Raw genomic sequence first — 25,030 nt, 5'->3', positions numbered from 1 at the left:
CCAATGTGCCTGACCTGCTTACCTCTGAGGAGGCTACTCACCGGGATTCAGGATTCGGGGTTGGGCGGAGGTAAGGAAACTGACTCGCCACCTCCAGCAGTGCTGGGCTCTCCTGTCACTCACTAAGTTGGTTGTCATTGCTGGTTCTAAATGGAACTGGATAAAATTAGGAAAGCTGTCCTAGGAGAACTTCAGCTTTCATAGAAGAGCCTGTGGGAGTTGACTGACAGCTCCCAGAGGCCACTTATAGGCCTTCGGTGAATGTTGGTTGAATGAATGAAGGGTTTATTGTTTGAAATCAAGGTTCACCGCCCTGTTATCTTCTTTTGCTCCATGTGTAAGAGCTCCTTTCTGCCTTTTAAACTTCAGTAAGCTGATGCTCTGCTCCAAGTGGGTTTTTCCTTTGCAGCGTTTACCTTCTCTTTAGCTGGCAGAGATGGGGTTAAGAATTGCTGGCAGCTAATCCACCTGGGTTTGAGGTCTACTTTCGCTGATTCTGGAAGAATGACTGGAATTTAAGGGGGAGGGGGAAAGATATCCTGACCTCTGCAGGCCCATCGGCCTGCAAACAGCATTGCCTGTTCACTTTCTCCCACTGAACTAATAGAGCGCCCCCAGATCTCTTCTCTGATCCACACCCTGCCGACCTGTTTAAGAACCTGGACGCAGGCTGTGGCTACTTGGATTTCTTTGTTTGCTGTGGAATATTGTGTATTTTGCTCTCATCTCTCAGTCTCTTGAACATTTTCTCTTTTTCCCCCACCCCTATCTTGCTCATCTGTTCAAATGCCCTCCTCCTCCCCAAACCTCCCAGGTCTGAGTGCATCAACAAGTTTGCATCAGTCTTTGGGACGATGCCTCTGAAGGTGGTGGAGCACCGAGCTGACCCTGTCCTGTACAAAGATGACTTTCCTGAGAAACTGAAGAGCTTTCCCAACATCGGCAGCTTGTAAACCCGCCCCGGTGGAGGTCTGAAGGTTAAGCTTGGACAAAGGATGAGAATGCAGCCTCCACGTACTGGATCTTGGCCTGTATACCCCCCAACGTACTTCCTCAAGATCAGGAACCCAGAGAGAAGATCGAAGCACCCTGAGCTGTGCATCCTCTGCTCTCGGGTTTCTTAGGATCTCCAACCGGTGCTTTTTGAAAATGCCGAACAGAAACCTGGCATGCTCCAGGTTTACATCCAGCTCAGGCTCCCTTTGTTTCCAGTTCCAACGTAACAGTCCAAAGGGGAACTCCCTGACTGTAGGACTGCTGAGGAGAGAAACCCACCAGGCCACGTTAGGTTTGGGGAATCATGGGATAGGTACCCATACCTCACTTTTAGTTACGTCAAATCAGTGAGCTCTTTGGAGGAAAAGCCAAGCCCAGAATTTGGTGCAAAATGCAAACATCGTAATGGGATTTGATGTGTGCCTTGGGCCCCGGGGCCCTGGACTCTTGCACCGAAGAGCACCAACTGCTAAATTGGGGTCCTATAAGCTCCATGAACTGTTCCTCTTTGGTGTGACTTTTTGATATGATTAAAATTGTTTTTTATTCCTTTTTCTACTATGTCTTAAACACTGATGATTGGTTGTCCAAGGAACTGTCTTCTTTTGTGCGTTTAATTCCGTCTTCTGACCTTAGCTCCAGCCTCCTACCCGTGTCTGAGACGACATATAGCCAGGAGGAGTGTCTGGTGCCGTGTGCCTCAAGCAGAGGAAGATCCCCAAACTAAACATTCTGAGGGAAGATGTCTCCCAAAACCTCCAAAGGAATTTGTTTGCTTCCTTATTAGATCCCGTCAATCTTTTGTAGATATTCTCAGGGAGAAACAGAGGGCCTCTAACAGCCATACACTTAGTCGCTCTAGCAAGTACCACGCTGTAAAAGTTGAGGGAGTCGTGAGCCCACCCCAAGGGGATGCCAAAATTTCCCTCATTCTTTGGGTATAAATGTAACGTTAGCCGGTGAGGTTCTGGCTAATGTTAAGTGCTGCTGTAACAACTGCTTTGCCATCGTTGCCGGTATACTTAAATCGTTAGATTTCAGCATTTAGTAATACTGCACATGTGTGAATTATACCTCTTTAAGCCTAGTTGATGAACAGATCTACTCTGGCAAATGTTAGATGTTATGGATTCGAAACAGATTTATCTGGCTCTAATATTAAGACTAGCCACAGTTTGAGCTTTAGCCATAACATATGTCCCCACAACACAAAATACATAACAATTGGCTTGGAATATGGATATAATTACCGAACCCTACTTGTGTGCCAGTCAGAATCACTACTATACCACCCATTGTTCTGTCGAGTGGCGTGAGGGTGAGCAGCAATTATGGTGTAGTTTTTAAACGTGCAGTTCTAACAAGTTCATCATTTCAAACGTGTTCTCACAGACTTTGAGGGGGTCAAAGAACAATTTTAGAAGTAGTAATATTGGAAGTGGAAATCATAAGAGCCTCATCTTCTTTTATATTAAGGAGTGACAATCGTGGGCTGTTACAGGTGGGAGGGAGAAGAGGTCATCTCATCCACTGCATTTATTGTGTAGCTGTGACGTGTTCACCGTCGGCAGCTGCAAACACAGGTGCTTAATACATACTTTAGATTTGGATAATTCTGTGCTAGTCAGAAGGGGGCATGGAAAGGCATTTTGGTCTCAAATTCATAACACTGGGGACGGGATGATAGAAGGCAAGAGAAAGTGTTGTCACCCAGATATCAGTAGCTGACACAATGAGCACCTCTAACCTTTCTAGGGGTTCTCTAGCTTGTCTTAAAATTTGGGGGCAGGTGGAGGGGAAGGGCCTCACATTGAAATCCTTGCTAAAAGCCAAGAACTGTGCTAACATCATATATGCGTTCTAGCACCTCAGCGTTCTTCCCTCAGCTCAGCTTCTTCAAACATTTCTGCCCTTTTTCATATCACTCAATGCACTACCTTAGTGACTGGATTCTAATCCAGGTCCCCTTAAGGGTACATTTTTTTCTTTTTCTTCACTTGTTAGCCCTTTGATTTTGGAAGAGGAACTTTAATCTGAGACCACTGGGACCTCCAAGGAGCTGTGTTAATGTGATTTTATCACCTTCTTAGGAGTCATTGGCCTTCTCGGCATTCAGACTCCATTGAAAGTACCTCACTACCCCCAGACACATTGGGGGCTAGATCTTACAGCATAGCATAGACAAGTTTATGTTATAGAATGGGTATTACCTCCTAGGCACTTGAAACAAACCTCCAAGGTTCTACCCTATGAACAGACAGGTGGTGCAGGTCACAGGGAGAAAGGCAGGCCGTGATTGGGGGATTCAGAGGGGCTAGTGGCCCCACCACCTAATTAGTGTTTTTCTGAGCTGCTCCCCAGCAAGCCTCACACATGAGCTTGGGTCACAATCATCTGCCCTTGGGATGTCATAGAGCCTGGTTTCAGAAGCAAAACAATAATGCTAATTAAAATGTCATGTCCTGGCCGACAGCAGACAACAGCTGGTTTTAGATTAAGAAATCTTTTTTAAGAAATTGCATCCTACTGGCCTGCACGAAAGATGAACCTGAGCTGCCCTTGGCCCAAATGGGTGCACTCAGCCACTTGCCCTCTGGGGCCTAATGGGGAGGGGTCTGCTTAGAATGCCAAGGCTGGAAACATTTTTTTGCCGGTTGACATTAGATAGTTGTTAATAGTCTTATCTCATCTCGTGTATTTTACTTAGCCTTACCCATGTTTAAGCAAAAGCCTCTTTTTCTAGGAAAATTTAAGAGGAAGATACCAATTTTTGTTCTCAGAATCTCTGGTCTTTCCTGCAAATGCTGCTATACTGTCTCCTCGTTTTATTCAGTGTCAAGACATTGAAAATTCTGACTACCCTAGATTCTCTGCCAATGCCTTATGTACCTCCAACTGGGCTTCAAACTGGCGGTTCTTAGGGGCTAGTTTCTTGGCTGCCTTTGGAAAAAAGCGACCATCCCACTGGCCTGTGTTGACCAGGCCTGGGAGCTGGAAGAGGCAAGCTGCCTCTTGGTGTTCATTCGCTAAAGGAGTTGCTGATAACCCCATGATGCCAGCTGTTTCCTGGGACGGTAGCCTCCGACGGGAGTATTCTTACCACTGAAAGATAGTGGATTTCTAGCCACAAGTTTTAAAGATCTGATTGCTGGGTTAAAATCCCAGGTCCTTTGATGGTTTTCAGCCAGTGTAGAATTAAGAAGTAGATGAAGTGGAGATCAGGTTTGGGAAGTGGTTCAGCTCTGGTGAGACTTCCTGGCTCTGCAGTCAGAAGACCCGTGGGAACCCAGCTGAGGGAGGAAAGGTTTTGGGTGTTGGGAGTTTCCCATCAGCCACCCATCTTAGCCTGGTGGGTTTCCTTTGTTTTGGGGACAGTGGCTTCTTTTTGGGGTAGGGTGCTTTTTCCATTTCTCTTGGCCCAGGTCATCTTCAGTTGCAGCAAAAGAAGCCACAGAGGCTGTTCCCCGAACAGCCCTGGCACAGAGCAGCCGAGACAGAGAGTGCTCAGCTGGCCCCAAGCCTCTTCCAGTCACTTCCTGAGGAGCAGCTCTGGCAGGAGTGCTGACCACAGTGGCAGGCAGCCGCCATCCAGGAAGGCTTTGGAACAACTTGAGCTTTCCACTGCAGGGCCTGGACGCGCATGAAATCTGTGGGGCCTGCCTGCTCACCTCCCCGCAGGGACCTGTTCCAAGCCCCGAGGCTGCCATGCTAGGTGAGTGGTGGATAGTCACCATTTTCTACATCTGAGTACAATCCAGGACACCTTTTGGCCCCGTTATGCCTACCGTGCACAGCCTGACAATCTGAACAGGCTTCTCTGAGCTGCTCCTGGCAGAGGAAAGGTCGGCAGGCAGGACTCCACTAAAGATTTTCCCCATCTCGAGGGTGGGAGCCGTCTAAGCTCAACCCACAACGTTTCTTCCACATCCGTTCAAAGGACGCTCGGGGATCCTCAGCTTCAAGCTTTGTGTCTTCCAGGTTCCCAGGGAGGGTGTGGGTATGTACTGGAACGTGATGCCATGGCTTATTCATGTCAGGCTCGTCATTGCTGGCAGCACAGGGAAGACGATGGGAGAGTCTGACCCCCTCTTCCAGCTTTCCAGGCTTCTTTTCAAGAAATAGGTAGAGCTTTTTCCTTTCTTCTTCCAACGGATTGGGCCCCTGGTTGCATTCTCCCCAGTCTCCCAGAAGAGCACAGAGCCATTAGAAGACAAATGGAAAGATGCTTGGTTGGCTTTCGAGAGGGACCAGGCAGCTGTGTCTGCTAGAGGTTTCCTCAGCAAAGCACAATTGAACTTCTCAGGAGCTTCACAGGGGATGACAGCTGCCAAGACAGCAGGGACTGGAACCCCTGTGGCTTAGACCGAAGCCATCAGGGAGTCCGCGCCCCATATAGAGCCTTCTCTTCAAATACAGGCAGCCGCTGACTTAACAGTGGTTCGACTTTACAAATTTTCAACTTCACAATGGTGTGGAATTGATACTCATTCAGTAGAAACCGCACTTCACCCTTTGAATTTTGATGATTTTGCCCAGGTACACGCTGATGTCAGTGTTCTGAGCACATTTCAGGTAGGCGAGGCTGAGCTATGATATTCAGTAGGTTAGACGTATTAAATGCATTTTCTACTTCGGACATTTTTTAACTTTCGTTGGGTGTATCAGGACATAACCTCATCAGAAGTCAAGGAGCATCTGTAAACCTATTTGGGCTTTTATTTGTAGCCACCAACATAGACCATTAGCCACCATACGCAAGGATACACTCAGTGGCACCTGGTTTTCTGGTAATCACAGCTGAAGAACAACCAACTAGCTACTGATCTGGGTGAGGTAAGAGCATTGATTCAGTCGTTGAGTTTTCCTAATCATTCATTCATCAAAATGTACTCTTCCAGGCTCTGTGCTAAGTCCAGGACAGGAGTCGGCAAACTTTTGGGATGGAAGAACCGCCAGGGGTCAGCAAACTGCGGCTTGCGAGCATGTGGCTCTGAGGTAAAATTGAAAATGAAAATAAAACTATCATAGTTTCATTTATAAAAATTTTAAAGGCTATTATTCACATAATGGTGATTATGTAAAAATATATTTATGGCTCTTGAATAATTTTTAAATTATTGTGAGAGACAGGATTGGCTTTTCCAGGGGTCGACAAACTTTTGAGACGGAACATATACCCAAAGAGCTGCATGTGGCTTGCGAGCCGCAGTTTGCCGACCCCTGCTCTAGGAGGCAGAGAGATGAATGAGACGCTACCTTGAGCTCAGGGAGCTCCAATTCCAGCGGTGGTTCTTGAGCTCTGTAAGAAGGTGTGAGCCCATCAGTGGCTCAGGACCCTACACACACTTTTTTGGTCCCAGCTGTAAATGAGTATTATTAACCATCTTCTTCAGAGCCTGGAAGATGCAAGGATTTATTATTTCCCCTTCTCATAGCACCTTCCCTTGAGTTGTACCCTTGGCCTTGAGGGAGTCCACTCCCGTGCCTGAGTTTCCTCAGCCAGAAATTAGACGAGAGCACTTAGATTCGGGGTAGTGAGATGGAATGATGTATCAGACCTCTTTGCCTTCTCTTTCCCAGAGCCTTTACCTTTGTACCTGGTGATGCTGGTGGCCAGCCCTCTTCCGGCCCCGATTTCTGCTCACCGTTACCAGAGAGCTTGGGGGTCTGGATCCTATCTGGCCCCGTCAGGGTGGATTACTGAATGAGCAGTTCTTTTGCCCCAGTCCCTTTCCTGTGCTATAAATAAGCCCCATGTTTATTTTCTTATGTTATTGAAATGAGCACTTGGGATTTGGGCCTCTCGACGAGTCCAGAGAGCGTCCATCCGGTGCCTGGTGAGGGCCCTGCCTGCCTGGCTGCTGTCTGAAGCTATTTGGAATTCTCCCCCTGTGTTTTGGATGGGGCTTAATTTCAATAGTAAGCACTATATGCAGCCCCGTATCTGCTGATTTTCAGGTTTCAGCTTTCTGCCAGCCTTACTGCCTGCTTAGAAGTGAAGTTGTGTTTCTCATTAAGGGGATAACAGCCACAATTGAGGTAATTAACGAAAATTGTGCATTGGTGGCAGCAGCTCCTATAGGATTTCCAGTATTCTTCCTCAAGTAGATCTCGCAAGGCTAACCTTCATCTCCTCCCTTCTGCCTACCCTGCACGCAATCTCTGTCCTTGTTTTCTGCAAATAGACCCAATAATTTCTCTCTTAACAGCCTTGTTCTTGTCACCAGTTTGGTTTGATGTATTGACAACTTGGCCAAATGAGAATGCCATTAACTCCATCTTCAGTGCATGGAAGACGCAAGGACTTTTTCCCCCTCTCCCTTATAGCGTCTTGCAATTGCGAGTTGTACCTTGCCCTTTTTAAGAAAGTTATCAGGGGGAATATCCATTAATAACCGAGTGATGCTCCTTTAGTCCCATGGCTGCACCAGCTCAATGGAGAGGGTGACCTACGACAATGTTGGGATAAAAGGAAACATCTAGTCGTCCAGTACAATATAGAACATGCTATATGGAAATCTTGGAATTAGGAAATGTTCCAAGTTAGGGCTTCCTAAGGAATGATTTCTGGTTTCTTCAGGCTTTAACAACACATCAAAAGTATCCATTGAGACTATGAGCAGGACACGGCAGTGTGTAGTACAGGGGTTGGCAAACTTTCGAGACGGAAGAGCCAATCCTGACCCTCACAACAATTTAAAAGTTATTCAAGAGCCATAAAACAAATGAAATTACCATTATGTGAATAATATCCTTTAAAAATTTTATAAATGAAACTATGATAGTTTTATTTTCATTTTCAGTTTTACTTCAGAGCCACATGTATGTACCAAAAAAAAACACATGTGGCTCGCAAGCCGCAGTTTACCAACAACTGGTCTAGTAGAACTTGGGCTAAAGGTCTTTGTCTACTCAGGATGGATTGGCCTGGTAAGTCACTCAGTAGAGAAATCTTTTTGTGGATACAACCTAAACCTTGAAGTCTATTAATGAAGAGAATTGCATCTAACAGCCAGCTTGAATTCACTTTCCAGAGAAGGGACCAGGAGAAAGTAAATTTTCACTCATGTATTTTCAGTCTAATTTCCTAAAAATTCTTTTCCCTTAAAAAATAAAAAGCCTGATATGGTAGATTCATTCATTCAGTAAATAATTATTGAGCACTTATTACATGCCAGATACTGTTAGAATAAGGACACTGCATTGAACAAAAAGTGCCTACTCTCATCAAGTTTACTTTCTAAGAAGAAAGACAACCAAAACAAGTAAATGAATATAATTTCAAATGGTGATAATTGCTAAGAAGAAAATACAGCAGAGTAAGGGGACACAGATAGTGACTTGGGCTTGAGGAATTTTAGATGGGTTGGTCAGCAGTGACATTTAAGCACAGACCTACCTGTTGAGAAGGAATGGGCCATGAGGATAGCAGGCCGAGGGAAGAGCTAGCATAAAGGCCTTCGGGCAGGCACAAACCCAGCTTGTTTTAAGAACAGCAAGAACTCCTGTGTGGTTGCAGTGTTGTGAGTGTGGGGAGCATGGTAGAGCTGATGCCAGAAAAGTGGGCAAGGGCCAGTTGTGTTAGGACCATGTAGCCCAAAAGGATTCTAGATTTTTGTTGTGAGTGTGATGGGGAGACACTGAAAAGCTTTAAGCAGAGGAATGACATCTGAATTTTTTTTTTAATCATTTCAGCTACTATGTAGAAAATAGGCTGTACAGAGCAAAAGTGAAGGAAATCAGGAGACTATTTTTGAGAGGAGCCCAAGTGAGAAACAATGGTGTCTTAAACAAGGATGGTAGCAGCAGAGGTAGTGAAAAGTTATATTAGGAGTAGAATCTATTAGATTTACTGGTGAATATAGTTGAAAACACCAGGGGATACACAGCTAACTCCTAGGTTTTTGTCCTGAGTAATTGAGTGATACCATTAACGGAAAGGTGGCAGACTGGCAGTGGTGAGGGCAGGGAAAGTCAAGAACTTTACTTTAGACATACTAAGTTTGAGATGTCTCTTGGATACCTAAGGGGTAGGGTCTTTTAAGCAGTTAGATACCTAGAGCTCAGAGGAAAAGTTAATACTGAAAATATAAATGGGATTTAGAATCATAGGACTAGATGAGATTCCCAGAGTTAGTATAGGCAGAAAGAGAAAAGGACGAAGGCCTGATTACTGGGCCTACTTTAACCTTTATAGGTAAAGAAAAGGAAGAACCAGAAAAGGAGACTGAGGAGTTGCCAGTGAGTTAGGAAGAAAACCAGGACGATATCTGTAAGATAGATTGTGATAAAGATACACACTAAAAACATTTTCAAAAGAGCCATAGCTAATAAGCCAAAACTGGAGATGGAATACCAGAAAAATATTCAATCAAAAAGAAGGCAAGGAAAGAAGAAAGAGTAAACAAAGAACAGATGGAACAAATAAAAAAGCAAGAGGGTAGACTTAAACCCAAACATATCAATAATTATGTTAAATGTAAGTGGTCTAAACATTCTAATTAAAGGGCAGAGATTATTCTCAAACAGCAAGAGCAATTATATCCTATCCACAAGGAAAACACTAAAATACAGTTTAAAAGTAAAAGGGTAGGAAAAGATATACTAGGTAAACATGAATTATAAGAAAGTGGGAGTGATTATTATCAATAAAGAACAAAATAAACTTCAAGGAATATTGCCAGGGAGAAAGGAATATTTCATAATGGTAAAGGAGTCCATTCAAGAACACAGAACAAGCTGGCTGAGTGGCTCAGTTGGTTAAGAGCTCACTCAAGAGTGCAAGCTCTGAGCAACAGGGTTGCTGGTTCAATTCCCGGCCGGAGCTGAGCTGCCAACAGGTGGCAGGATGGCTCAGCTAAAAAAAAAGAAAAAGAACACAGAATAGGTCATTTTAAATGTGTAGGCACTGAGGAACAGTGCTTCAAAGTATATAAAGCAAAAAATAACTAAAAGCAAAATAGAAAATTCACAATTATATTTGGATGTTTCAACACTTCTCTCTTAGTAATTGATAAACAAGTTGATTTTTAAAAATCAGAAAGATATAGATGACCTGGTAACACTATCAACCATCTTGGCTTACTTGACACTTAATATTTCACCCCCCAATAACTGGTACACATTCTTTTTTTAAATAAATTTGCTAGTTTTTGGGGGTTTTTTAAGATTTTATTGGGAACTTGGGGGAGGAGAACAGTGTTGGGGAATTGGGGAAGGGGAACAGACAAATTGCTCTCCTTTTGTTCTTCAGTCTAGTTGTGGAGGACGTCGCTTCACTGGCCCATGTTGGTATTATCATTGCGCTCTTCCCAGGTGAGGCAGATCGGTTGCTGGGCCGTGGACAGCCGTACACAGTGGCTCTTAGAAGCTCACGCTGGCTGCCGGCCACTCACGCCAGCTGCCAACCACTCACAGTGGCTTTACAGCAGCCCACTTCAGCTCCACTGCAACCTATGCTGTCGCCAGCATCTCACAGCAACCCAGCTCTAGATCGAGCTGTTGTTCACCATCTTAGCTGTAGAGGGAGCAGTGTCACCGGCCCTCATGTGGGATCCGAACTGGGGCCTGCTGCTCAGAATTGGCGTCCCAAGCCCGCTCTTAACCAACATGCCACTCGGCCAGCCCTGGGTACACATTCTTAAGTGCACAGGCAACATTCCCCACAAATGTGTTGTACCCTAAAATGTCTCAATAATTTTAGAGGAAATGAAAGCATAAAAAGTATGTTCTCTGATCACAATGGGATTAAATCAGAAGCCAATAACAGATATCTGGGAAATCTCCATTAATTGGAAATAAAATATATTTCTAAATCATGAGTTGATAAATACACAAAGGAAACAGAAAATATTTTGGGCCAAGTGGAAATGAAAACAGAGTTTATCTAAATGTGCTGGGTGGGGCCGGCCAAGTGGCGCGATGGTCAAGAGCTGGCTTGGGATGCCAGAGGGCCCCGGTTCGGATCCCACATATGAGGGCCAGTGACACTGCCCTCTACAGCTAAGATGCTGAACAACAGCTCAACCTGGAGCTGGGCTGCCACGAGTTGCCGGCGACGGCGTAGGCTGCACTCCCTGTGGCAGTGGGTTGCCATGGGCTACCGTGAGTAACCAGCTGCCAGTGTGAGCGGCCAGCAGCCGCTGTGAGCAGCCGTCCAGAAGACGGCGACTGATCTGCTTCACCCGGGAAGAGCGCAATGATGGTGCCAACTTGGACCAGTGAAGCAATGTCCTCCACAACTAGACTGAAGAACAAAATGACAGCAACTTGAATGTTCCCCTTCCCCCAATTCCCCAGCACTGTTCCCATCCCCCCAACTCCCCAATAATAAATAAATAAATAAATTAAATAAATAAATAAATAATAAAATAAAATAAATGTGCTGGGTGGAGGGCAGACCAAGTGGCGTGTTGGTTAAGAGTTGGCTTGGGACGCCAGCGCTGAGCAGCAGGGACCCGATTTGGATCCCACATGGGCTAGTGGTGCTGCGCCCTCTACAGCTAAGATGGTGAACAACAGCTCGACCTGGAGCTGGGCTGCCATGAGTTGCTGGCAACAGTGTAGGCTGCAGTGGGGCTCGCCAGCAGTGTGTGTGAGCCACCGTGAGCGGTGTCCAATTGCTGACGAGCGACTGCCTCACCCGGGAAGAGCGCAATGATAATACCAACATGGGCCAGTGAAGCGACGTCCTCCACAACTAGACTGAAGAACAAAAGGACAGCAGCTTATTATCTGTTACCCTTCCCCAATTCCCCAACGCTGTTCCCCTCCTCCAGTTCTCCAATAAAATATTTTTTAAATAAATAAATAAATAAATAAATGTGTTGGGTGGAGTACTTGGAGAGTCATAACTTGAAGTGCTTATATTAGAAATGAAGAAAAATAAAATTAATGATCTAAGTTTCTACCTGAAGAAACTTGAAGAGCAAATTAAATCTAAAGTAAGTAGAAGAAAGAAAGAATAAAGGTAAGACTGGAAATAAATGAAATAGATAATGGACAAACAATGAAGAAAAATCAAAAACTGGTTCTTCGAAAAGATCAATAACTACTCTAGACCATCCAAGGGAAAAAAAAGAGAAGATAAAAATTACCAGTATCAGGAATTAAAGACGGGACAGTGGTACAGAGTCTAAAAATATTAAAAGAGGAATATATATAAACAACTTTATACTGATAAATTCTACATCATACATGAAGTAGATATAATCCTTGAAAGACACAAATTGGCAAAACTGCCTCAAGAGGAAATAGAAAATCTCAACAGCCCTGTATCTGTTAAAGCAACAAACCCATAATTTAAAACTTCCCACAAAGGAAAATCCAAGTCCACAAAGTTTTACTGGTAAACTCTATCACAGTTAAGGAAGAAATAATACTAATCTCATACAAACTCTTTTCAGAAAATAGAAGAGAAAGAAATATGTCTCAGCTCATTTTATGTGGTCACCATTACCCTGATACCAAAGCCAAACAAAAATATTACAAGAAAAGGAAACTAGACCAGTAACCCTCCTGGACATAGACACAAAATCCTGAACAAAGTATTAGCAAATTGAATCCATCAATATACAGAAAGGGTGATACAACGTGACTAAAGTTTGAAACAACTTTGGTCTAACATTTGGAAGTCAATCCATATAATTGGCAATATTAGAATAAAGGAGGATAACCATATGATGATTTCAACAGAGCTAGAAAAGACCTTTGACAAAATTCAATACGCATTCATAGCAGCTTTATTCACAATAGCCAAAAAGTGAGAACAACTCAAATATTCAACAGCAGATGAATGGATACACAAATTGTCATCTATCCATACAATGGAATGCAAAAGCAACAAAAATAGTGAACTGCTGAGACACTCAGCATGGATGAGTTTCCAAAATAAGTGAGCAAAAGAAGCCAGATGCAAAAGAGTACATACTGTAATCATACAGAGTTACTCTTACATATATAAATATATTCCACTTATAGGAAGTTTTACAACAGGCAAAGCTAATCTAGAATGTCAGAAAGTAGATCAACGGTTGCCTGGGGCTGAGGATTGAGTGGGATGAGGCACCAGGTAACTTTTGGGGGTGAGGAGAATGGTATATATTTTGATTGAGGTGATGGTTACATGTATGTATATATATTTGTCCAAACTCATCCAACTCTACACTTAAAATTGGTGCATCCTATGTTATGTAAATTAGACCTCAGTAAAGGTGATTGTGTTTTAAGTGGTGGTTAAAAACCTATCTTCCACAGCCCCTTGGTTTTGTCGTGGACCAGTATCTTGCCCTCCTTAACCTGGATGACTGCTTAGGGCCTCGGGATGTAGGCTGCCTCCAGTGCCATCGGCCCAGTTTAGTGTTTTCCGTGATGTTCTCGATGGAGAATGCAGACTTGCCAGCCATCTAGCTGACATTTAATTAAGTGCTTGCTATGATACTGTGCCAGGTGCTAAGATAAATAGGTGAAGAAGACACCATTTCTGCCTTCAAGGAGCTTATGATCGTATTAATAAGTACAGGAGATAAGTCACAGTTCTGTCTACTATATAAGACAGTGCACGATGAAGGTTGCATTGCACAGGGTCCCCACTATGGAAGGAGGATGTGATCACTTTTGTGTCCATGAAGGAGGGGGCACTTGAGGTGAGCTTTGGAGACTTAATAGGTGGAGCTGAGCATTAGGTGGGTAGGGGTGTGTGGGGAGACTGGGGCAGGAACTTGGACCTGAGAGGCGCGAAAGGAAACAAGAATCTGGGAAAGTATAATGGAATTCCTGGATGTGCAGGAGCACCGAGTCAGGTTGGGGAATTAGAAAAGATGAGACTGGATAGGAGTGTAGGGCTAAACGACAGCTGAAATGTCTATCTGTAGGCAGTGTGAAGGCTTTCCAGATGATGGTTCTGGTTAGGGGTGTGATCAGTGCTGGTCTTTGGCACCATCTCGTTGGCGTCAGTACTGATGGAGTGGAGCAGGAGAGGACTAGGAGTGCGATGTAACCCCTTGGCAGTAGCCTAGAGTTAGTTAGTACTAGTTCAGCAACAAAGCACTGAACCCAGCAGTTGCTTGGCCCATTTGAGAACTTGCTGGGACCCACTGAGACCCTTTGGGATACGGGGCGGGAAGAACAGCCACTTATCCATTTCTCTGCCTTCCCTGCACCCTTGTAACTCACGCCAGTGACACTGCTTGTTACAGACTGACTTGTGTCTCCCCATAAAATTCATACATTGACGCCCTAACCCCAGTGTCACTGGATTTGGAGATAGGGCCTATAAGGAGGTAATAAAGGTTAAGTGAGGTCACAAGGGTGGGTCTTCATTTGATAGGACTGGTGTCCTTATAAGAAAAGGAAGAGAAACTAGAGCTCTCCCTGCATAACAGAGGGAAGGCCACCTGAGGACACGGCGAGAAGGCGGCCATGTACAAGCCAGGAAGAGAGGCCGTGTTAGAAGCTGAGCCTACCAGCACCTTGATCATGGACTTCCAGCCTCCAGGACTGTGAGAAAAATAAATATCTATTATTTAAGCCACCCAGCGTGTGGTATTTTGTTAGGGCCACCTGAGCAGAGTAATACACTGCTCACCACCAGGTCCCTCACCAACTCCCCCCACCCCCACCCCGGCCCTTGCCAATCCCATACATATAATATCGGGGCTTCCCACTGCTTCACAGTACGGTGACACACTTGGTGAAACAGTAACCCAGCCTTTGGCATCCTGCCCTTAGCCACTGGGGTGGAAGTCAAACCCTGTGGCCCTTCCCAGCCACCAGCGTGCATGATTTCTCCTGTCCCTACAGCCCCTCACTATTTTCTAATATTTTAACTCTTTTGGACAATATAACCACCTTGTGAGGTCAGCAGGAAAGAGCTGGTATCCCCATATTACAGATGAAGAAATTGAACATCAGCATTCTAGTGGCTCGCCTAAGGTCACAGCGCATAAGTTGCGAAGTCAGTTCTCAAAGTCTTGTCTCCGTTTTCTCAGTTCACCTCATGGCTTCCTGGCCAGCGCACTTCCATGCTCTCCTCCGAACAGAGCTTTCTGACACATGCTTTGTGGAGAGGAGATACGGGCTGGCTTTGTGTTTCGTCCTTCCTCAGGCTCTTATCCCCTGCCCTTGTCCCCGCAACGTACCCGCACACACGCATATTCATTTGTGTTCATTCTCCATTAGTGTAGCTTGGCCTTAATGTCATAGCAACAGAACCTGGAAATTAGGGAGATACAGTGTGGGTAAGAGACAGGAGGGATGGGAAGGGGGCTTGTGGGTCAACCAAAGGGGAAATTCCAGAAGGTGTGGCAGGAACACTGTGGCCTCTGCACAGGTGACCCACACGCGGGCCAGGGTGCCAGGGAGATCTCACGCAGGCCCCGCCGTGGGTTTGCTCCCAGCTCCTTAAGACAACACCTTAACACGTGGTATGCTTATGGCCATAAACTGCAGCTCCTTTCAGAAGTTTGCCCTTCCTTAAGCCTGTTGGTCTGTGTTGAGCTGAAAAAAAAATCTGTTTGGAATCACAGAATTCTTGGGAAAATGTCAACTCTCACACCCATTGTCTCTGGAGCTGGCAAGCATCTTCTCACTGCTGAACACACAGTGTGCAATCGGTCCTATTTTGGGGAACAGACTATTTGTGGAGGGCCTATTGTTCCTTCGCTGCTGAGCATGCAAGTCTGGGCCTGTGGAAGGAGAAAGACCACCACCACTGCACCACCCTGCTCCCCACCAGCCAGGTCGAGGGTTTCTGCTAATACATGGACCTGCGAGCTCATGTGTCTCATCCCATTTAATCCTCCCCTTGAGTTGGCGAACTAGGCAGGAACAGGGGTCATTCCCCTCCTTCAGATGTGAGAGCTGAGTGTCAGGTTTTTTGGGGAACAAAGATGACTCCTCTCTCCCCACAGGGGTCCTTGTAGGCAACACTGCCTCTTCCTTGAGTCACCATCAAGCTGGAAAGCGAGGGAGCACCTACTGTGCCGCAGAACCTGGGCCCCTCCCTGCTTGATAAATTGTAGAGCTTTGCTTTAAAAATCACCTGGCTGTACTGCCTGCGAGTTCCTTCAGCCACGAAGTGGGAGAGCGAGGACGGGGACCTGCCTCTCCCAGAGGCCCGTCCTGTGCTCTGTGCCAAGCAGCCAGGCCTCCCTGCCCTGGACCTGCAGGCCGTGGCTCTCCCCCTACTTCCAGAACAGTCCCTGGAGACACAGACTGGCCCTCAGGGGCATTGAGGGTCTGCCATGCTGGCTGTGGCGACCTGAAGGCTTGATTGAGCTGGGCTGAGCACACCCGAGTTGCAGGGGTGTTCAGGCGCAGCTGTTGTGACCCCTTTGCACTGCCTGAGAAGTGGACCCTGGCAGCCCCGCTCCTCCCCCGCCCCCAGCTTGCCTGCTGTGTCGGCAGGTCCTCTGGGATGAAGGGGGACCGTCCCAGACCCTTGCAGGCCACGCACCCCTCTTTGTGCAGGGGCCCTGGCCGGCCACCTGTTGTTAATCTAACCCTGGCAATCCACTCTGTACTGTGTCAGCAGTTCAAAAGGGCACTGTTAGTATTTTTTGCCGACTTCAATTAACGTGAGATTTCAGAGGCCCCTCTGATCACATTTCATCTGTCACAAGGCAAGAACAAAACAGACAGGTTCCAGTTGAGAGGAGGAAGGAGAAGGAGTTTATTGCAAACAACAACCAAACAGACAGTTTGGGCTGTGCCCAGCCAAGGGTGCTCTGGGAGCGTCCGCATCTGCCCTCCATTTGGCCCCATGACTAGGCCCCTAGGTCCCCTTCTCATCAATAGTCCTCCCCTCCCAAAAAAGATGTAAGTGCAATAACTTACTTTCAAAGGCAAGAACACTTCTATTAATAGTTTGCTATAATGTAGTTACATGATGGTATAGGCAGTAAAACTTTATAGAACTGACCTCATTTTTTTATACATTTTTTTCTGAATTTTTAACGTATTTTTCATATATATATATATATTTTTTTAATATCCACCCCAGGCCATTAAGCTAAAGGAAAAGTTGCGTTTATACAGGGTTAAAATATCTTACAATGAGAACAGTCAGTATTGGTTGAGGTTCGTGTTCCTTCTAGCACTCAGCTCTCTTTCCAACCACTGCACATCCAAACAGATTGTTAGGCATTGAAAACTGTCCTTCAAAATCAGTAGTATAAAGGCCTAGCTCTATGTACGTAAGTGAAGGGGGACGAGGGGGCGGGCAAGGCTGGGCAATGTTGTGTTTCCTCCCTACGGCATCCTTCGTGAAGTGAAATGGGTGAGGTTGGGGTGACTTCGAGAAGTAGGGTTCTTGTCTTCTCATTTTTCTCTTTCATGGTCACGGATTATTATCCTGGGGGTCCGTTCGCCAGCCCTCCTCCCCCAGCTAAGCCAGTTTGCCTCTGCCTCTGTCAGTCAGGGCCATGGAGCAGACAGGAAGCCCCAGAGTATCTCTCAAGATGGTCTCCCCACAACCCAGCCCAGAGAGAATGGCTGCATAAGCAGGATACATGGTAGTTTTCATGGAAAAGTTCCTCTTATCTACCCGCCGAAATGAGGGCAGAAGGGGGCGCTGGAGCTGGGCCCAGTGTGGCCACAGCAATGTGTGCTGGGCCCCCACCTCACGACGGCTGCCCCCACCCCTTTGCAGTGTCTTTGAACTAACCTGGCCACCATGCTTCCCAAAGCTGGAGGCATGGTAATGAGAGCTGCGAATCAAGTATAGTTGAAAGATCTCAAGAAAAATTACAAAGCCCATGCATGTCCTCCAAGTGCCATTGAAGATGGGGACGAGCCTCTCCATGTGCCCCCAGAGCCCTCTGCTCCCATGCCCAGGAGTAGCAACAGCATCTGAGGGTGGTAGCAGCACCTTTGTGTCAAGCCTTGGCCGTGGAGGTTTACTCCCAGCCGGGATCAGAGGCTCAGTGTTGGGGAGGCTGCCCTCTGGTCTGCGAGCTGCCCATCCCCTCAGGCTTGCATTGCCATCTCTGTTGAGATCTTAGGCAAATGGCCAAAGGAAAGCCTCATGTCTTTTAGCTTATTCGCTTAGCAGTGACATACAGAGCAGGTCAATGGGCCTCTCTGCCTGCCCTCCTAAGGAGGCCAGCTGGCCTGGAGTCACTCAAGCGTGCTTAGTCATCACATGAGCTGCTTCAGGGACTCCCCCCACCCTAGACTGCAGAACGCCTGGGCCTAGCCACCCAACTGAGGAGGAACCAGAGAGAAGGCTGAGGAGAGGGAGACACTCAAGCAGACGGCTGAGCCGCTGAGTGAGGCGTGAGGCCCTGTGGAGACTTCATGCACCTGCCACCCAATGCCCACTAAGGCCGCTGTCAGAGCCTGCGTGGCGGATCCGGGCTCCTGTCTCAGCTTTGCCTCAGGTTAAATGCGGCTGGGGCAGTTACTTCTCCACTGGGGTCAGGGTCTTCTCATCTCTGTTGTGAAGGGATTTGGCTAACAAGAGGGTTTCTAATACCCCACACACACACACCAACCCAGCTCAGTGATTCTGTGACTCTCAGAGTGTTCGGCAGGTCCTAGAGAGCTGGAACAGAGTGAGGACAGGCCTGGGGGTGGGTGGCCACCTGTGGGGAGAGGAAGGGGGATGTTTTCATCATTGTTACTGGGCTCCACTAGTGGGACAGGCAGCCAGAGCGCCAGTTTCTTCTTCCACCAGAAGCTTTTTCATCTCAGGCGTTTTAGTTGAAATTTGCCTGACTTAAGTCTAGCTCAGCCAGAAAGCAAATACACAGAGCATGGAGTACCACGGTTCCCTTCCAGAAGAATCCTTCAAGCCCTTTCTCTCTCCCCTCCTCTGGGGCTATCCTAGTTCTCTTTCTTTATATACTGATTCTCTCCTGGGTGAAAATGTACCTGTGGTGAAAGTTCTTCTGTTATCCTTCCAGACACTAATGCATTTAAAGAGGAAACGGACTGTTACCAGCCTTAAGCGATTTCCTCCTTTCCCTTGCTAGATTTTGGGGAGTCTGAGTTATTTCAGTGGACCTCGGCCCTGGAAAAGGCTTCCTAAGAGTCACTCCAAGATCCTTAAACAAATGAAACCCTTAAAGCCAAACCTTCAAGAACATCTAATTCAATGTCTGAGACCCTTGTCACTTCTAGAAGATCAATTTTAGAGCTATGGTTCACAAAGAGGCCTGACTCTGATTAAGGAAGGCCAATGCCAGATCCTATCCTGTCCTGTTTCCGGATCGGATGAGAACACGAGGCCGAGGTGGAGACTGCGATTTCCTGTGTGTGAACCCTGAGCAGCTCAAGGGCAGAGGACCCCACTCCCCGCCCAACCCAAGAGGCTGCCCTGCGTCCAGGCCCCCAGGCCCGATAGACCTGGCCATCCTCACTGACAGGGTCAGGGTAGAAGGTAAAACGGGCCAGGCCTTCTCCCCAGGGGCTCCTGCTGTGGACTTCGCAGAGCCCTGAAGGCTCGTCTCAGAGGACGGGCATGCCACAAGCTTTGGTGATGGGTAAGAACAAGGGCCAAAACCAAGCTGCAGCTGTCAAGTCAGGCAGATGTGGAGTCCCTTCGCTCCCCAGAAGGAGGCCCCTTCCTACAGACAGGGAAACCCCCTTCCACAGGGCATCCTGACTCCCAGACCTGGAACAGAGCAAGTGACCCAGGGGAGCTAAGCCCCATAAACCCTTCCAGAGGCCAGAGAGGGGGCTGAGACTTCTGATCCCCTAGAGAAGAAGTGTCAGGGCAGGCTCTGTCTGCATATGCCTGGAGGACCACAGAGCCCCCACCCGCCATTGAAGGCTCTGGAAGGTATGGCACTGTGCCAGAGATGGCTGATGACAGAAAGGCAGTGAGAGGCAACGCACGGGCTGCCCCGCCTGCCTGGAGGCTGAGCATGGGCACACGTCCCTAGCAAATCCTGGACCCTGCGCTTGACCTCTTTGGCCATGACTCCAGGCTCTAGTTTGTGTGTCCCGGGCCTAAGTCCTTCCACACCAGTACACTGCTCAGCAGCCCCAGTGAGTGACCAGGATGTGGCAAGGGGAGCGAGAAAGATCCTCCTGGCGGGGTCTGACTGGATGGAGAGCAGAGCTGCCGGACCTGCCCACTGCAGCTGTCATCCTGCCTGCAGCGGGATCGGGCGAGCTGAAGGGCAGAAGTGTGTGCACGATCCCCGGTCCCCACCTGGACACCTCCCGTGAGCCCTTTCTCTCTCTAGAAGCTGTTCTTCCTCCAGCACCATGGGTGCTGTGGCTGGCCTGCATCCTCCCCCTGCAGTTCACCCAGATCCAGCGTCTCCAGGGTGCAAGGGCATGGGAACACGTCCCCCTGGGGACTGCCCATCCTTCCGGATGCCCACATCGCTGGGTGACAGCAGGGCTCTTTGGCTCCAGCTCCTGTCCTCCTCTGCCCACTACCTCTGGGTGTGTCCAGCACAAGGGATAGCCAGGGCGGGGACTCCTCCATTCAGGGTAAAGGCGAGGCAGGTGCCCTGGGTCCAGGAGGTCAGATTCCATGGGCTTTTAGGAAGAGAAAAGGAGACGGGAGGGCAGGAGGCTGACTCTGCTAGGCAGCCTGTTCTTCAGACACCGTCGTGGGCCTGGTGACCAGGGACCACACAGAAGCGAGAAGGACGGACATTACTGCACTGTTGCTGGGTCTGGATGGGGATCTAAACTTGACTCACCGGTTAAACCAGGCAGGACGGAGGAGCAGGAGTGGGGGGAAAGGGTCTTCAGCTTCTAATGGATGCAAAACTGCAAAACTCGGCCATCCAGCTTCCTCCACTGCCTCTGGCCAAGAGCAGGGGTCTTGGCCTCAGTGCCAGGGGGAGGCAGGGGCCTGCTGCCCCCTCCCTCCCAGCAGTCCACGGGGCCTCAGACTTGGGGCGGCTGAAAGTGCTGAGGGTCAGGCCCTGGCCCAGGTCAGGTTCCTAAGAGGACAGTTGAGTGGGAGGCTGGGGACCTGGAAAGCATGGGGCGTGGCCAGTGCCCCAAGGTCGGGGAGGGCGCGGGGATGGGACCGGAGGGGCCCTGTCATGTGGCCCATGAGATGGCCGCACTGTGCTCCTTGGCCTTCATGCGGAGGGCGGCAATGCTCGAGGTCTTGCGGTCTGGCTCTCCATTGAGCTCGTAACCGTTGAGGCCCGGGCTGAGGCCCGCTGCTCCAAACAGGCCACCCATGTGCGTCTGGCCGACGTGACTGCCAGCCCCAGAGACACTCAGGAAGTCGGTGACGCTGCTGGCCCCAGAGCCAGGGGGGTGGGCATGAGGGGACATGCAGGCTGGCACTGGGTCACAGGGGACCACGCAGGCAGGAACGGGCGAGGCAGCCCCATTGTTGCCAATCCAGGATGGGTTCTGAATCTGGGGAGGGAAGGGAGAGATGTCACAGGCCGGCGGGGGGAGGTGCGGGGGGGGGAGGGGAGTGCATAAGGGGCTTCCCCTACTCCCTGAATAACCTCTCCCCACTTAGCAGCCCGTCATTATGATGAAACCATTCTCGAACTTACATGGGAGCCTCTCAATACTTTTAAGGCCACCCAGATGCCCCCAGGAGAGCCAGGGTTTTATGCTTTGGCTCCTGTGTTCCCAGGGCCAGGCTAGCAGCAGATAGAAATTCCCTTTTAAGAACTGAACATCAAACTTCCTCAAGGTCCAGTAGAAGAGCTGTCCCGGGGCCACCGCTAAGCAGCTGAGGACAGCCCCCACCCCAGCCGGGCGGCGTCCTGATTTTAGACGCAGTTGCAGACTTCATCTCTCCATCTGTAGACGCCTTGAGGTCAGCGGCTGCCTTACTCGCCTGTGGCTCCTCCCAGGCCCTGGGCCTCTGAGGTACCTGATAAATGGGGGCTACCCCCAACTCGGAGAGCGTTGGCATTGGGAACACAGGCTCTGGGCTTACACGTTGTGGTGTGGAGGGGGTAGAGGTGGGCAGTGGGGGCCTAAATCTTCCAGAAGCCAAGGTCATGGCTGAGATGCCAGGGGCTGATGCCCTCGAGGCTTCCGAACTCACTCAGGTCGGAAGGGCTGCCTTGGGAGGTGGCGAGCAGCAGTGAGTGGATGGATGGAGCCAGCTGGATGCCCACATGCCTCGGGGTGTGGAGGGTGCCCGGGCAGCAGTGGGGGCTGAACTGGACATCTTGTCTCCCGTCCATGCAGCTGTAATCCCTTTCCCCTCCCCAGCTCCCACCTGTGGACCCTTTTTCCCTCTAAACATTTATGGGGAGGTAGAGCTGGGGACTCAGCCAAAAAGACCATACATCCGTCCAAGTGTCCTGGGCGGAGGCGCAGGGCGAGCAGGGCGAGCTCTGGGAGGAGATGGTGCACCTCTCAGCTAGTGCATCGGATTCTCGGGGGCCCTCAAGCAGCTTCGCTGGCCTGCCCCCAGCCCCAGGGTTTGCAGTACACTCAGAGCAGGCATTTAAAAGCAGAGTGAGGACAGAACTCTGCATTGTCATGGCAACAAGAACTGCTTGCAGATTGGCTTTGGTTTGTTGGGTGATGGGGGATTGGTTGGCTTTCCCCACCCCCTCTTTCAGGTGGTCTGGGGAGTGTGACATGTGGTGCTGCAGAGGGATGAGCAGGGCCCTGTGTGGTTTCTCTCCCTCTGGCATGTGGCCATAGAGATCAAGGCCAAGGAGTTAAGGCTGGAGGTCCATCCTCCAGGGGACAGTGGGATGCTGGGTTTGCAGAGGGAGCGAGGGGAAAAAAAGATGAAACGACATAGCAGGAGCTGAGGCAGATGGTGTGTGTGTACGAGACACCCCGCATTCCTCAGCCTCACCCCCAGGCCTGACCCCTGACCCATTCCACATGAATCCTGGGAAGGGGAGGGGCACAGCTGGTCTTGGCGGGGTGCCCAGATATGGCAGTATGGCCCTGGGACAGCGAGAAGTAAAGGGGACTTAGGAAGGTCTGTGCCACTGGCTTGTTGCTAGGTGGGGCTGGGCTTGGAACTGAAGGTAGAGGCTATGACAGAGGGAGGACGGAGAAGGAGGAAACTGCCACCTCTGCTGGATAGATTGAGGGCTATCGGGAGTGGACTCAGCCAAAAGTAGATTTCTCCCAGCATCCTGGGTACCTGACATTATTCATATTCCTCACTGAGGACTCAAAGTCCACTAGAACAGGAGATTGGCTGACATCTAAGAAGATGCTCGGTGGTGACGGAAGGAGAAGATGGGACACAGCAGCCTGGGGGAGCTGACAGCCCACAAAGCAAGCTTTGTGAGACTATAATTCACAAAGTACTTTTATGGTATCTAGTTTAGATCTAACCCAGCCTTTCAAAGGGGTTGGAACGATCTGGAGCTGGGATGACAACCGGTCCTGGGTCGGAGAACTCCGTGCTCATCCCAGCCTCCCCTCAAGTCCTCGATATGTCAGGACCCCCTTTCCTGGGAACACTGATGGTTCCTGATGGCCTCAGCCTGCCTCGGTTCTAATGTCCATAGCAAAAGTGGCAAAAGCAGAAGAGGAGAAAGCCACCCTCACGGCCCCAGCCTTCCGTTCCCTAAAGGCCAGCCACGCCTGTGTCAAATGTGGGACAGAGGGCCGGCCGAGTGGCACGTTGGTTAAGAGCTGGCTTGGGACGCCAGAGGACCCCGGTTCGGATCCCACATATAAGGGCCAGTGACACTGCCCTCCACAGCTAAGATGCTGAACAACAGCTCAACCTGGATCTGGGCTGCCGTGAGGGCAGGTGGGTTGCCATGGGCTACCGTGTGTAGCCAGCAGCCGCTGTGAGCGGCCGTCCAGAAGACGGCGACTGATCTGCCTCACCCGGGAAGAGCGCAATGATGGTGCCAGCTTGGGCCAGTGAAGCAACGTCCTCCACAACTAGACTGAAGAACCAAAGGACAGCAACTTTTCTGTTCTCCTTCCCCCAATTCCCCAATAAAAATCTTTAAAAAAAAAGAAAAAATGTGGGACAGAAATGGCTCTGGGCTTCCCACAGTCTGGTATAAACAGGGACACACCTGGACGGGGCCTGAAGGGACCATGGAGCCATGAGTCCCATCTCAGAGGACCTAGGACCTTCTCTGAGGTGCCCGTTCTTGGAACACAGGCCTGGGGGTTGGAGCAGGTGGCTCAGGGCAGGGACTTACCTGGGCATAGTTCTCAGCTCGGGTGAGGAGGGGCAGCTCATAGGCAGTGGAGAAGTGGGTTCGGACCTGCTGCATCTGCCCAAAACGCTCCCTCTTTCTCCACTTGGCCCTCCGGTTCTGGAACCAGACCTAGAGGAGAAAGCAGTGGTCACAGGGGTCGGCCCCGAGCTGGAGGCCTCACCTTCAGGCCATGCAAGCCGATCCTTTGAGCCCCAACAGGATGTGGGGCTACAGATAAGCGCTGCTTCCGTCTTTATCCTTGAGAGCTTACAATCTAGAATGATCACCGGAAAGTCAGGAACGCAGCTCACCCCCGACTGGCCATGGGTAATGCCCGTGGGCCGGGAACTTCATTCTTCCTAAGCTTCAGAATCTAGAACAAGCATCTCACACATGAAACACATCACCGGCCACTTAGCAATCATCCAACCAACCCCAACATGTGGCCTCATCTGCTGTGGGCCTCAGACCCCTGTGGAGAGCCTGATCAAAGCTGTGAATACCGCTCCAGAAAAACCCTTCTAGAGGAATACACACACACACACACACCTGAGCCAGGTGAGGGAGCTGGAATCTTTGGGATGAGGCGGGTCCATTTCCTTTGCTGGAGCATTTCTGGCAGGCTGAGAACTTTCCCAAGGCTCGTGGGAAGAGCTCACCTTGGGACCTGCTACCCCTGCTCATGACTTGGATCATCAGGTGGGAGAGGGTGTGAAAAGAATCAGCTTCCAGGCCAGGAATGGCTTCAGGCTGAGTCAAAGGCAGACCTTGGAGCTTCCCAGAGGGAGATGTCTGTCAGCTTGATGTGTACCTGACAGCTGATTAAAGTGCCAGTGGGCACACCGGAAACAGCATACCATCAGCAGCCTCGTGGATGGGGAACACAGAGCAGTGACAGGGAGCTTGGCTGCAAAGGCCTAGGCTCTGAGAGAGCCGGCTTTCCTCAGGCACAG

The 25,030-nt window shown here is 49.2% G+C and overlaps 2 protein-coding genes across 2 annotated transcripts in view; one reads left to right on the top strand and one right to left on the bottom strand.

The window, feature by feature from the left end:
- Window positions 1–1,554, top strand: part of EXT2 (exostosin glycosyltransferase 2) — a 121,331-nt gene extending 119,777 nt beyond the window's left edge. Inside the window, exon 13 of the mRNA XM_019659978.1 lies at window positions 815–1,554. Within this exon, the coding sequence (XP_019515523.1) occupies window positions 815–953 (139 nt within the window). The 3' untranslated portion in view covers window positions 954–1,554. The remainder of the gene's footprint in view (window positions 1–814) is intronic.
- A 19,235-nt stretch (window positions 1,555–20,789) lies between these two features.
- The window catches only part of ALX4 (ALX homeobox 4), a 42,142-nt gene continuing 37,901 nt past the window's right edge, over window positions 20,790–25,030 (bottom strand). Inside the window, exons 3-4 of the mRNA XM_019659947.1 lie at window positions 24,078–24,206; window positions 20,790–21,333 (exon numbers count right to left, since the gene is read on the bottom strand). Coding sequence (XP_019515492.1) covers window positions 21,004–21,333; window positions 24,078–24,206 — 459 coding nt within the window. The 3' untranslated portion in view covers window positions 20,790–21,003. The remainder of the gene's footprint in view (window positions 21,334–24,077; window positions 24,207–25,030) is intronic.

The sequence above is a fragment of the Hipposideros armiger genome, unplaced genomic scaffold (genome assembly GCF_001890085.2).
Source record: "Hipposideros armiger isolate ML-2016 unplaced genomic scaffold, ASM189008v1 scaffold_309, whole genome shotgun sequence".
Lineage (NCBI taxonomy): Eukaryota > Metazoa > Chordata > Mammalia > Chiroptera > Hipposideridae > Hipposideros > Hipposideros armiger.
Note: the sequence above shows the minus strand (reverse complement) of the source record. Positions and strands in the feature narration are given on the sequence as shown.